The 13072-nt window shown below is 43.1% G+C and overlaps 1 protein-coding gene across 1 annotated transcript in view; it reads left to right on the forward strand.

Moving 5' to 3' along the window:
* Window positions 1–13072, forward strand: part of KIF4A (kinesin family member 4A) — a 122219-nt gene that overhangs the window by 68340 nt on the left and 40807 nt on the right. The window contains exons 16-18 of the mRNA XM_054470746.2: window positions 7649–7752; window positions 8701–8845; window positions 9597–9707. Of these exons, the coding sequence (XP_054326721.1) occupies window positions 7649–7752; window positions 8701–8845; window positions 9597–9707 (360 nt within the window). The remainder of the gene's footprint in view (window positions 1–7648; window positions 7753–8700; window positions 8846–9596; window positions 9708–13072) is intronic.

The following is a 13072-nucleotide window of genomic DNA, read 5'->3' on the forward strand; positions in this document are numbered from 1 at the left end:
TTATTTCTGCCTTCATTTCGTTATGTACCCAGTAGTCAGTCATTCAGGAGCAAGTTGTTCAGTTTCCATGTAGTTGAGCGGTTTTGATTGCGTTTCTTTTTTTTTTTTTTTTTTAGGTATTTATTGATCATTCTTGGGTGTTTCTCGGAGAGGGGGATATGGCAGGGTCATAGGGTGATAGTGGAGAGAAGGTCAGGAGATAAACACATGAACAAAGGTCTCTGGTTTTCCTAGGCAGAGGTCCCTGCGGCCTTCTGCAGTGTTTGTGTCCCTGGGTACTTGAGATTAGGGAGTGGTGATGACTCTTAAGGAGCATGCTGCCTTCAAGCATCTGTTTAACAAAGCACATCTTGCACCGCCCTTAATCCGTTTAACCCTGAGTTGACACAGCACATGTTTTAGAGAGCGGGGGCTGGGGGCAAGGCCACATAGATCAACAGCATCCCAAGGCAGAAGAATTTCTCCTAGTACAGAACAAAATGGAGTCTCCTATGCCTACTTTTTTCTACACAAACACAGTAACAATCTGATCTCTCTTTTCCCCACATTTCCCCCTTTTCTTTTCAACAAAACCGCCATCATCATCATGGCCCGTTCTCGATGGTCACTGTCTCTTCGGAGCTGTTGGGTACACCTCCCAGACGGGGCGGCTGGGCAGAGGCGCTCCTCACCTCCCAGACGGGGCGGTCGGGCAGAGGCGCTCCTCACATCCCAGACGGGGCGGCTGGGCAGAGGCGCTCCTCACCTCCCAGACGGGGCGGTCGGGCAGAGGCGCTCCTCACATCCCAGACGGGGCGGCCGGGCAGAGGCGCTCCTCACTTCCCAGCTGGGGCAGCCGGGCAGAGGCGCTCCTCACCTCCCGGACAGGGCGGCCGGGCAGAGGCGCTCCTCACCTCCCAGATGGGGCGGCCGGGCAGAGGCGCTCCCCACTTCCCGGACAGGCCGGCGGGCAGAGGCGCTCCTCACTTCCCGGACGGGGCGGCCGGGCAGAGGCGCTCCTCACTTCCTCCCAGACAGGGCGGCCGGGTAGAGGCGCTCCTCACTTCCCAGACGGGGCGGCCGGGCAGAGGCGCTCCTCACTTCCTCCCAGACGGGGTGGTGGCCGGGCAGAGGCGCTCCTCACTTCCCAGACGGGGCAGCCGGGCAGAGGTGCTCCTCACTTCCTCCCAGACGGGGTGGCGGCCGGGCAGAGGCGCTCCTCACCTCCCAGACGGGGCGGCGGGGGGCAGAGGCGCTCCTCACCTCCCAGACGGGGCGGCCGGGCAGAGGCGCTCCTCACTTCCCAGACGGGGCGGCAGGGCAGAGGCGCTCCTCACTTCCCAGACGGTGCGGCCGGGCAGAGGGGCTCCTCACATCCCAGACGATGGGCGGCCAGGCAGAGGCACTCCTCACTTCCTAGACGGGGTGGCAGCCGGGCAGAGGCTGTAATCTTAGCACTTTGGGAGGCCAAGGCAGGCGGCTGGGGGGTGGAGGTTGCAGTGAGCTGAGATCACGCCACTGCACTCCAGCTTGGGCAACATTGAGCATTGAGTGAGCGAGGCTCCGTCTGCAATCCCAGCACCTCGGGAGGCCGAGGCGGGCAGATCACTCGAGGTCAGGAGCTGGAGACCAGCCCGGTCAACACGGTGAAACCCCGTCTCCACCAAAAATACAAAAACCAGTCAGGCGTGGCGGCGCGATCCTGCAATCCCAGGCACTTGGCTGGCCGAGGCAGGAGAATCACAGGAGCCTGAGGCAGGGAGGTTGCAGCGAGCTGAGATCACGGCAGTACAGTCCAGCTTCGGCAACAGAGGGAGACCGAAGAAGAGGGAGCGGGGAGGGAGAGGGACAGTTGAGTGAGTTTCTTAATCCTGAGTTCTAATTTGATTGCACTGTGGTCTGAGAGACAGTTTGTTATAATTTCTGTTCTTTTACATTTGCCGAGGAGAGCTTCCAACTATGTGATCAATTTTGGAATAGGTGTGGTGTGGTGCTGAAAAGAATGTATATTCTGTTGATTTGGGGTGGAGAGTTCTGTAGATGTCTATTAGGTCTGCTTGGTGCAGAGCTGAGTTCAGTTCCTGGATATCCTTGTTAACTTTCTGTCTCGTTGATCTGTCTGATGTTGACAGTGGGGTGTTAAAGTCTCCCATTATTATTGTGTGGGAGTCTAAGTCTCTTTGTAGGTCTCTAAGGACTTGCTTTATGAATCTGGGTGCTCCTGTATTGGGTGCATATATATTTAGGATAGTTAGCTCTTCTTGTTGAATTGATCCCTTTACCATTATGTAATGGCCTTCTTTGTCTCTTTTGTTGGTTTAAAGTCTGTTTTATCAGAGACTAGGATTGCAACCCCTGCCTTTTTTTGTTTTCCATTTGCTTGGTAGATCTTCCTCCATCCCTTTATTTTGTGCCTATGTGTGTCTCTGCACGTGAGATGGGTTTCCTGAATACAGCACACTGATGGATCTTGACTCTTTATCCAATTTGCCAGTCTGTGTCTTTTAATTGGAGCATTTAGCCCATTAACATTTAAGGTTAATATTGTTATGTGTGAATTTGATCCTGTCATTATGATGTTAGCTGGTTATTTTGCTCGATAGTTGATGTAGTTTCTTCCTAGCCTCGATGGTCTTTACAATTTGGCATGTTTTTGCAGTGGCTGGTCCCAGTTGTTCCTTTCCATGTTTAGTGCTTCCTTCAGGAGCTCTTTTAGGGCAGGCCTGGTGGTGACAAAATCTCTCAGCATTTGCTTGTCTGTAAAGGATTTTATTTCTTCTTCACTTATGAAGCTTAGTTTGGCTGGATATGAAATTCTGGGTTGAAAATTCTTTTCTTTAAGAATGTTGAATAATGGCCCCAACTCTCTTCCGGCTTGTAGAATTTCTGCCAAGAGATCAGCTGTTAGTCTGATGGGCTTCCCTTTGTGGGTAACCCGACCTTTCTCTCTGGCTGCCCTTAACATTTTTTCCTTCATTTCAACTTTGGTGAATCTGACAAGTATGTGTCTGGGAGTTGCTCTTCTCAAGGAGTATCTTTGTGGTGTTCTCTGTATTTCCTGAATCTGAATGCTGGCCTGCCTTGCTAGATTGGGGAAGTTCTCCTGGAGAATATCCTGCAGAGTGTTTTCCAACTTGGTTCCATTCTCCCCATCACTTTGAGGTACACCAATCAGACATAGATTTGGTCTTTTCACATAGTCCCATATTTCTTGGAGGCTTTGCTCGTTTCTTTTTATTCTTTTTTCTCTAAACTTCTCTTTTCGCTTCATTTCATTCATTTGATCTTCCATCACTGATACCCTTTCTTCCAGTTGATCGCATCAGCTACTGAGGCTTGTGCATTCGTCACGTAGTTCTCGTGCCGTGATTTTCAGCTCCATCAGGTCCTTTAAGGACTTCTCTGCATTGGTTATTCTAGTTAGCCATTCGTCTAATTTTTTTTCAAGGTTTTTAACTTCTTTGTCATGGGTTCGAACTTCCTCCTTCAGCTCGGAGTAGTTTGATCGTCTGAAGCCTTCTTCTCTCAACTCGTCAAAGTCATTCTCCGTCCAGCTTTGTTCCATTGCTGGTGAGGAGCTGCATTCTTTTGGAGGAGGAGAGGCACTCTGATTTTTAGAATTTTTCAGTTTTTCTGCTCTGTTTTTTCCCCACCTTTGTGGTTTTTATCTACCTTTGGTCTTTGATGATGGTGACCTACAGATGGGGTTTTGGTGTGGATGTCCTTTCTGTTTGTTAGTTTTCCTTCTAACAGTAAAGACCCTTAGCTGCAGGTCTGTTGGAGTTTGCTGGAGGTCCACTCCAGACCCAGTTTGCCTGGGTATCAGCAGCGGAGGCTACAGAACAGCAGATATTGGTGGACAGCAAATGTTGCTGCTTGATCGCTCCTCTGGAAGTTTTGTCTCAGAGGAGTACCCGGCCGTGTGAGGTGTCAGTCTGCCCCTACTGGGGGGTGCCTCCCAGTTAGGCTACGCGGGGGTCAGGGACCCACTTGAGGAGACAGTCTTTTCGTTCTCAGATCTCCAGCTGCATGCTGGGAGAACCACTAGTGTCTTTCAAAGCTGTCAGACAGGGACGTTTAAGTCTGCAGAGGTTTCTGCTGCCTTTTGTTTGGCTATGCCCTGTCCCCAGAGCTGGAGTCTACAGAGGCAGGCAGGCCTCCTTGAGCTGCGGTGGGTTCCACCCAGTTCAAGCTTCCCAGCCTCTTTGTTTACCTACTCAAGCCTAGGCAATGGTGGGCGCCCCTCTCACAGCCTCGTTGCTGCCTTGCAATTTGATCTCAGACTGCTGTGCTAGCAATGAGTGAAGGTCTGTGGGTGTAGGACCCTCCGAGCCAGGTGCGGGATATAATCTCCTGGTGTGCCATTTGCTAAGACTGTTGGAAAAGCGCAGTATTAGGGTGGGAGTGACTCGATTTTCCAGGTGCCGTCTGTCACCCCTTTCCTTGGCTAGGAAAAGGAATTCCCTGACCCCTTGCGCTTCCCGGGTGAGGCAATGCCTCGCCCTGCTTCAGCTCACGCTTGGTGCGCTGCACCCACTGTCCCGCACCCACTGTCTGACAATCCGCAGTGAGACAAACCTGGTACCTCAGTTGGAAATGCAGAAATCATTTGTCTTCTGCATTGGTCACACTGGGAGCTGTAGACTGGAGCTGTTCCTATTCAGCCATCTTGGCTCTACCCCCTAGAAACTATTTTTCATCTATCAGATTGGTAACAGTTTTTAGGTGTAGCAATATCAAATGTTGGCAAGGGTGCAAGCAAAGTACTCTCATACATAGCTGGCAAGAGTGGAATAGCCCCTTTTGATGACAATTTGGCGGTATCTATAAAAAATGAAAATGTATATCCTCATGATTCTGTAATTCCCATTTCTCTCTACCCTAGTAAAACCTTGCACATGTGCACAGAAGACATGTAGCAGAATATTTCATTATGGCAAAAAACATGAGGCAGATCTGTATATGCTGATATAAATAAAACTCCATGACTAATTAAGTTAAAAAAGGCAAGTTACAGAATAACATATATATATATAAAATTATGTGTTTAACACATTTTATTTGGTATAAACACACACGTGTGTGTGTGTATATACTATATACTTACATCAATTATATATTCTAGTAATGGATATTATGTGATATGTAATATATAATACATTTGTTTACTATATAATCATGCACCAAATAATGACATTTCAGTCAATGACAGACTATGGATACAATGATAGTCCCATAAGATTATAATACTGTATTTTTACTGTACCATTATGTTTAGATACAAAATACCATTACGTTATAATCGCCCACAGTATTCACTACAGTCACATGATATACAGTTTTATAGCCTAGGAGCAATAGGCTATACCATATAGCCTGGGTGTATAGTAGGCTATACTATATAGATTTGTATAGTTCACACTATCATGTTCACACAATGATGAAATTGCTTAACAATGCGTTTCTCAGAATGTATTACTGTTATTAAGTGACATATGACTGTAAATGTGTAGATATGTAATGTTTGAATACGTAAATGTCTAGAAAAAATAGAAGGTATGCATCAAGCTGATAACAGTGCTTACTTCTGGAGGGGGACTGGAATTTTGTCAGGGGTGAGGCAGTCAAGGAGACTTGACCTTTATAAGTTATCTATTTTTTTATATAAATATATTTATATGTTACTTCTATAAGTAAAAATATAGAATATATTTTTCTATAAGTATAGATAAATACAGAATATATGTGATATAGAATATATCACATATATTCTATATATATAGAATCTAGAATAAATGTAGAATATATCAAAGAATATATTAATATACACATACATACACACACACCCATGTTATTAGTTGTTTTATATATGCAGGGTAGTTTGGGCGTGGTGGCTCATGCCTATAATCCCAATACTTTGGGAGGCCAAGGGAGGTGGATCACTTAAGCTCAGGAGTTCGAGACCAGCCTGGCCAACATGGTGAAACCCTGTCTCTACTAAAAATACAAAAATTAGCCAAGTGTTGTGGCAGGCGCCTGTAATCTCAGCTTACTTGGGAGACTGGGGCACGAGAATCTTTTGAACCTGGGAGACAGAGGTTGCAGTAAGCCGAGATCACACCACTGCACTCCAGCCTATGTGACAGAGCAAGATTCTGTCTCAAAAAAAAAAAAAAAAAAAAAAAGGCAAGGTAACTATAAAGATTGATTTTCATTGGTTATACTGAAGTGACTGACTACATTGCTTGGAAAACAGCTCTAGGCTATTTAGAAAGCATTTAGAAAGCTTCTCTGATATAGCCTCACCTAATCTGCCTCTGCTTCTTTGTGTCAGTCTAATACTGGTCTAGGGCGTGCATATAATCTTCTTGGCTGCCAACTACTCATCCAGTCAGTTTTCTCCAATCTTTTTTGGTTATGAGAATAGGATGGAATTTGGGTTTTCCACTGTCAAACTTCAGTTTCTAGACTTCGTTTTCTAAATGCATGCAGAACTGCAGTTGTTATTGAGTAGATAAGTTTGAAAGTTCTGAATATAAGAATATTTGTGCAGCTCTTTACAGTTTACAAAGTGTCTACCTTTTTATCTTATTTGATGTTCCCAACAACCCTGTGAGGTAGGTGTTATTAATTATTGACATAGATAGGGAAACCTTTGGGAGTTCCCAAGAGCTCCCCTAGATCAAATGATTCACTAGGAGGACTCACAGGACTCAGCATATAGTCATACTCACAGTTAAGATTTATGGGGCTGGGTGCCATGGTTCATGCCTATAATCCTAGCACTTTAAGGAGGCCAAGGTGGGAGGATCGCTTGAGCCCAGGAGTTTAAGACCAGCCTGGGCAACATGGCGAAACCCCATCACTACAAAAAAATACAAAAATTAGCCAAGTTGGTGGCAGACTCCTGTAGTCCTTGCTACTCAGGAGGCTAAGGTGGGAGGATCACTTGAGCCCGGGAGATAAAGGCTGCATTGAACCATGATCATGCCTCTGTACTCCAGCCTAGGTGAGGGTGAGACTCTGTCTCAAAAGAAAGAAAGAGAGAGACAGACAGAGAAGGAGGGGGAGAAGGGGGAGGGAGGGAAAGGAAAGGAAGAAGGAAGAAGGGAAGGAGGGAGGGAGGGAAAAGAAAAGAAAAAAAGAAAGAAAATAAGCAAATGAAGAGCCAGGTGTGGTGGCACACACCTGTAATCCTAGCACTTTGGGAGGCAGAGGCAGGAGGATCACTTGAGCCCAGGAGTTCAAGACCAACCTGGGCAACATATATATATATAGAACTAGTTCTATATATACATTAGTTATATGTATATAACTAGTTCTATATATATATATTAGTTATATATATACACACACATATACATACACCCCCCCACACACACACACAAACTCTTTTCTGAACAGAAACCAAAACTAAAAGATGAAGTGACTTTCCTTAAAGATACTTATATAGTAAGCGTGGCAGTCAAGATTAAAACCCAGAACCTCAGATTCCAAACATTTCCTACTACATAATTTTAATCTCCATCAAATCAAGAATAAATGTTTTCAGTGTGCAATTGAAGTGGTAAAATTTAATGCATAGTTCCTTGAGACATGGAATGCTGAAGTGATTTTTCTTCCTGTGCCATGTAATGTCTTCTTTCTCTTTGACCTATAACCTTTCTAGGATAACATAAAAGAGCTAGAATTAGAAGTCATCAATCTGCAAAAGGAAAAGGAAGAATTGGTTCTTGAACTTCAGACAGCAAAGAAGGATGCCAACCAAGCCAAGTAAGAAAAACGTTAATAAATGTTATTTCAAGTCCCTACTATGTGTGAGGAGCTTTGCAAGAAATAGAGAAGTAGAAGTCCCATTTACTGCCCCTAAAGATTTAAACCTAATTATGAAGAGGAAACCTAAACACAAAAAATGGTTAAATAATTGCAATTTTAAATAGCGTCTCAAGTTGACAGTAAAAGAGTGTCATAACACAGCAGTGATTAGTAGCCAAATAAATTTCTTAGGCAGTAATTGTGTTAAGAGTTCAGAGGCGAGAAATATCAATTCAGGCTACCATGATCAAGGAAGGCTTTGTAAAAAGTTAGCATTTGAGCTGGCTTTTGAAAGATTATCACACTTACTAGATAACAGCAGTTTCTTTGTCCCTGCACTAATGGTAAATTAGCTTGTGAATGGAATTAATGTCCAGGCTAGTGATTTAAAAAATCAATCTAGCCATCTCTTACCAGTTAAGAATAAAACCAAAGCAGATAACCACAACATCCTACTCTCCTTCAGACCTCTGCCGTATGGGCTATCCTACCTTCTTTTTACTCAGTGACTCCGTTTTATCTCTCAGTTGAGTCTAAAGTTCATGTTTGTAAAAGTTATGCTGAATGTTTACTTTCTATCTCAGACTTGTATAATAATCATCAGAATTATTCTTCATAGCTAAAGTGAAGTGAAATGCCTTCAAAGAACCATTTTGACGCAAAAGGGGCAGCGTATATTGAGGCAGTTGCATTGCTGTGTACTAAAAGTTGTCTTACTCTTTGTATTAAGCTCCTATTATTGAGACAGATTTGGTTGTTTGGGTGGTATTCTTTTTTTAAGATGGCTATGTGACTAGTCACCTATTTTATATATGTCAGTGTTGTAACTCTGGGAGTCTAGTATTATGTCTTTTGAAGTCAGGCTTTGCTGCTGGTAGTCCTCACTTCTACAGCATCTGTGTTTAGGTTGAGTGAGCGCCGCCGCAAACGTCTCCAGGAGCTGGAGGGTCAAATTGCTGATCTGAAGAAGAAACTGAATGAGCAGTCCAAACTTCTGAAACTAAAGGAATCCACAGAGCGTACTGTCTCCAAACTGAACCAGGAGATACGGGTAATAAATTCTCATCCTTGCATTCACCCCCATTGGAATTTACAAACATAAGTATTCCATTTAGAAATATACTAGAGGTGTTTTCAGGTGAGAAAATTGCAGGCAGGGCAATCATTTCAAGTGTGTGAATCTCCACAAATGTCCCTTTTGCAGAACATTGTGCTAGTGGTCATCTAGGATCTGCTTAATAAAACCTTGCTTTGACATTCAAAATTTAATGTTAGAGTCTCTGAAACCAAAGAACAAAGACATCTCCATACTTAGTGGGTTATATCCTGATCACCTTCCGTGATCACAAAGCATAATTTCCTAAAGTAGTAACAAGATGACAGACACCTAGAGAAAATTCTCAGTTATTGAATGTTCAACTTGTGGCACCAACAAAGTGGTGGTTACAGGCTACTTGTACTGAAACCTTTAGAATACAATGGTTGCTGGGTGGATTTGTCCTGGAGGCTTAGTAGATGTTTCCTTGAAATTTCATTTGTATACAGTGAATTTAGGGCTGGATTTAGCTTGTAGGTACATTTTTATTTAATTTCTTCTCAGTGTTCACTTGTATAGTCTATACTTGGAAACCCTGTGCAAGCATACCAAGGGGTATTGTAAGCCTAATCAGGGAGTCTGTTGGGGACTGCTTTCCCAGCCTAGTTCTGGCTTTTCTCTCTTCTTAATGGTAAGTCTATCCATCCGCACCAGCCTAGAATAAAGTGCAGATGACTAATACTTTTGCTGGTTTTTGTTTTTATAGATGATGAAAAACCAGCGGGTACAGTTAATGCGTCAAATGAAAGAAGATGCTGAGAAGTTTAGACAGTGGAAGCAGAAAAAAGACAAAGAAGTAATACAGTTAAAAGAACGAGTAAGTAACTAAAACTTCTTGAAGGCCTAGGTAATAAACCCTTCTCTGAGCTGACTAACAATTTTAATGCTTCTCTACAAACACCTCGTGTCTCCAAAAGTGCAACATTTTCATGAATTTAACAACTTTGTATTAAATGTCTACTATGTCTATTATGTGCAAGGTACTATCTACTAGGCACTATTAGAAATAGAAAAATTAGTAGTATATAAGCTCTGCCCTTGAAGAATGTCTTGCCTAAAGGAGATGGTAAGATATAAGCATGGATTTCTCAAATACAAGGAAGAAAGAGATTTGGGCTATAAGAATAAAATAACAAAGTAACTAAGAGAAAAGAAAGCAAATTTGCAGTTGGAGTGAAAAGATGATGGTTGAATAGGCCCTGAATAATAGGAAGAGTTTTGATAGAGATAAGTACAAGCATTCCAGATAGATAGATCAAAGAAATAGAGATGACAACTTTGTAGACATATTCAACGCATGGCAAGTGGTCCAACTGGGGTGAAGTACAGCAGTGGACCATTCCATTGGAAAGGCAAGTCGAAGCTGGATTATTAAAGATCCAAGAAGTTTGAACTCATTTTGTTAGTAGCATAAAGATTTTTAAGGGTTTTTAGAAAGTGATATCAACAAAATACTGCTTTAGAAAGATATATCTGGGAATAATGTATAGAGCAAACTGTAATATTGAGAAACAGAGGCCAGAACACAAGAAGATATTGTATAATCCAGAAGAATTATAAGGGCCTGAATATACATCTGACAACAGCGCCCCCAGAGTATATGAAGCAAACACTGACAGAAATGGAGAGAGAAATAGACAAATCAACAGTAATAAATATTTGGAGACTTCAATCCACCTCTTTATTTTCTTTCTTTTTTAGAGATGGGGTCTTATTCTGTTGCCCAGGCTGGAGTACAGTGGTGCAATCATAGCTCACTGTGGCCTCAAACTCCTGGTCTCAAGCAATCCTCCCACCTCAGCCTCCTGAGTAGCTAGAACTACAGCTGTACACCATCACACCTGGCAAATTTTTTATTTTTTGTAGAGATGGAATCTCACTGTGTTGCCCAGACTGGTCTCGAACTCCTGGGCTCAAGCAATCCTCTCACCTCGGCCTCCTAAAGTGCTGGTATTACAGGCATGAGCCACTGAACCCAGCCCCTACTTTAATAATGGATAGAACAATAGGCACAAGATCAGCAAGGATATTGAAGACTTCAACAATATAATACCTAGCATTTTCATATCTACATTCATAAGAGATATTGGTCTATAGTTTATGTAATATGCTAGATTATACACTATACCTAACAGAATCTATAGACTATGCCAACCAACAACAGCAGGATATACAGTCTTCCTAGGTGCACATGAAACATTCTCCAGGATAGACCATATGCTAGACCTTTTATGCCTCAATAAATTTAAAAGTATTGAAACAGGCCAGGCGTGGTGGCTCACTCCTGTAATCCCAACACTTTGGGAGGCCAAGGTGGGCAGATCACCTGATGTCAGGAGTTTGAGACCAGTCTGGCCAACATGATGAAACCCCGTGTCTATTAAAAATACAAAAATTAGCCGGGCATGGTGGCACGTCTGTGATCCCCAGTGTTCAGGAGGCTGAGGCAGGAGAATCGCTTGAACTTGGGAGATGGAGGTTGCAGTGAGCTGAGATCGTGCCACTGCACTCCAGCCTGGGCAACAGAGCAAGACTCCGTCTCAAAGAAAAAGTATTGAAAATAATACAAAATCTGTTCTCTAACCACAATGGAATGAAATTAAAAATCAGTAACAAAAATAAATTTAGGAAATTCACAAATATGAAGAAATTAACATAATCCTAAATAAATAATGGGTCTAAAAGGAAGTCATAGGGAAATTAAAAAATACTTTGAGATTAGTAAAAACAAAGATACAACATACCAAAATTTATGGGATACAGCTAAAACAGTGTTTGGAGGGAATTTTATAGTTGTAAATGCCTATAATTAAAAAATGTAGAAAGGCTCCTGTAGCCCCAGCTACTTGGGAGGCTGAGGTGGAAGGATCACTTGCGCCCAGGAGTTCAAGACCAGCCTGGGCAAAATTGTGAGACTGCATCTCAGTTTTTTTTAATTGAAGAAAGATCTTAAACCAATAACCTAGCCTTCTACTTTAAAACACTGAAAAAAAGAGAGCAAACTAAACCCAAAGCTAGTAGATGAAAGGAAACATTAAAAGATTAGAGTAGAAATAGGCTGGGCACAGTGGCTCAAGCCTGAAATCCCAGCACTTTGGGAGGCCAAGGTGAGCAGATCACCTGAGGTCGGGAGTTCGAGACCAGCCTGACTAACATGGAGAAACCCTCTCTCTACCAAAAATACAAAATTAGCTGGGCATGGTGGTGCATGCCTGTAGTCCCAGCTACTTGGGAGGCTGAGGCAGGAGAATCGCTTGAACCCAGGAGATGGAGGTTGCAGTGAGCCGAGATCGCACCATTGCACTCCAGCCTGGGCAACAAAAGCGAAACTGTCTCAAAAAAAAAAGAAGATTAAAGTAGAAATTAATGAAATACGAAATAGAAAAAAACGGGGAACATCATTGAAACCAAAAGTTGGTCTTTTGGAATGATCAACAAATACTGACAAACCTTCACATAGCCTTAATAAGAAAAAAAAGATGCCAGGCATGCTGGCTCACACCTGTAATCCCAGCACTTTGGGAGGCTGAGGTGGGCAGATCACAACGTCAGGAGATCGAGACCATCCTGGCTAACATGGTGAAACCCCATCTCTACTAAAAATACAAAAAAAAAAAAAAAATTAGCCAGGTGTAGTGGTGGGCACCTGTAGTCCCAGCTACTCAGGAGGCTGAGGCAGGAGAATGGTGTGAAACCGGAAGGCGGAGCTTGCAGTGAGCGGAGATCGCACCACCACACTCCAGCCTGGGCAACAGAGCGAGACTCCATCTCAAAAAAAAAAAGAAAAAAGAAAAAAAAGAAAGAAAGTTTAAATTACCAAAGTTAGGAATGAAAGAGGGAATATCATTACTAGTCTTGCCGGAAGGAAAGGATGATAAGGAATTACTATTAACAACTGTATGCCAACAAATTAGATAGCCTAGATTAAGTAGACAAATGCCTGGAAAGACAAAAACTACCAAAACTGACTCAAGAAGAAATAGAAAATCTGTATAGACCCATGACAAGAAGTTAAATTAGTAGTTTAAAAACTTCCCACAAAGAAAAGTCCGGGCACAGATGGCTTCAGTGGTGAGTTCTATCAAACATTTTAAGAAAAAATACCCATTTCTTGGCCGGGTGCTATGGCTCATGCCTGTAATCCCAGCACTTTTGGAGGCCGAGGCAGGCAGATCACCTGAG

This window comes from Pongo pygmaeus, chromosome X (assembly GCF_028885625.2).
Source record: "Pongo pygmaeus isolate AG05252 chromosome X, NHGRI_mPonPyg2-v2.0_pri, whole genome shotgun sequence".
Lineage (NCBI taxonomy): Eukaryota > Metazoa > Chordata > Mammalia > Primates > Hominidae > Pongo > Pongo pygmaeus.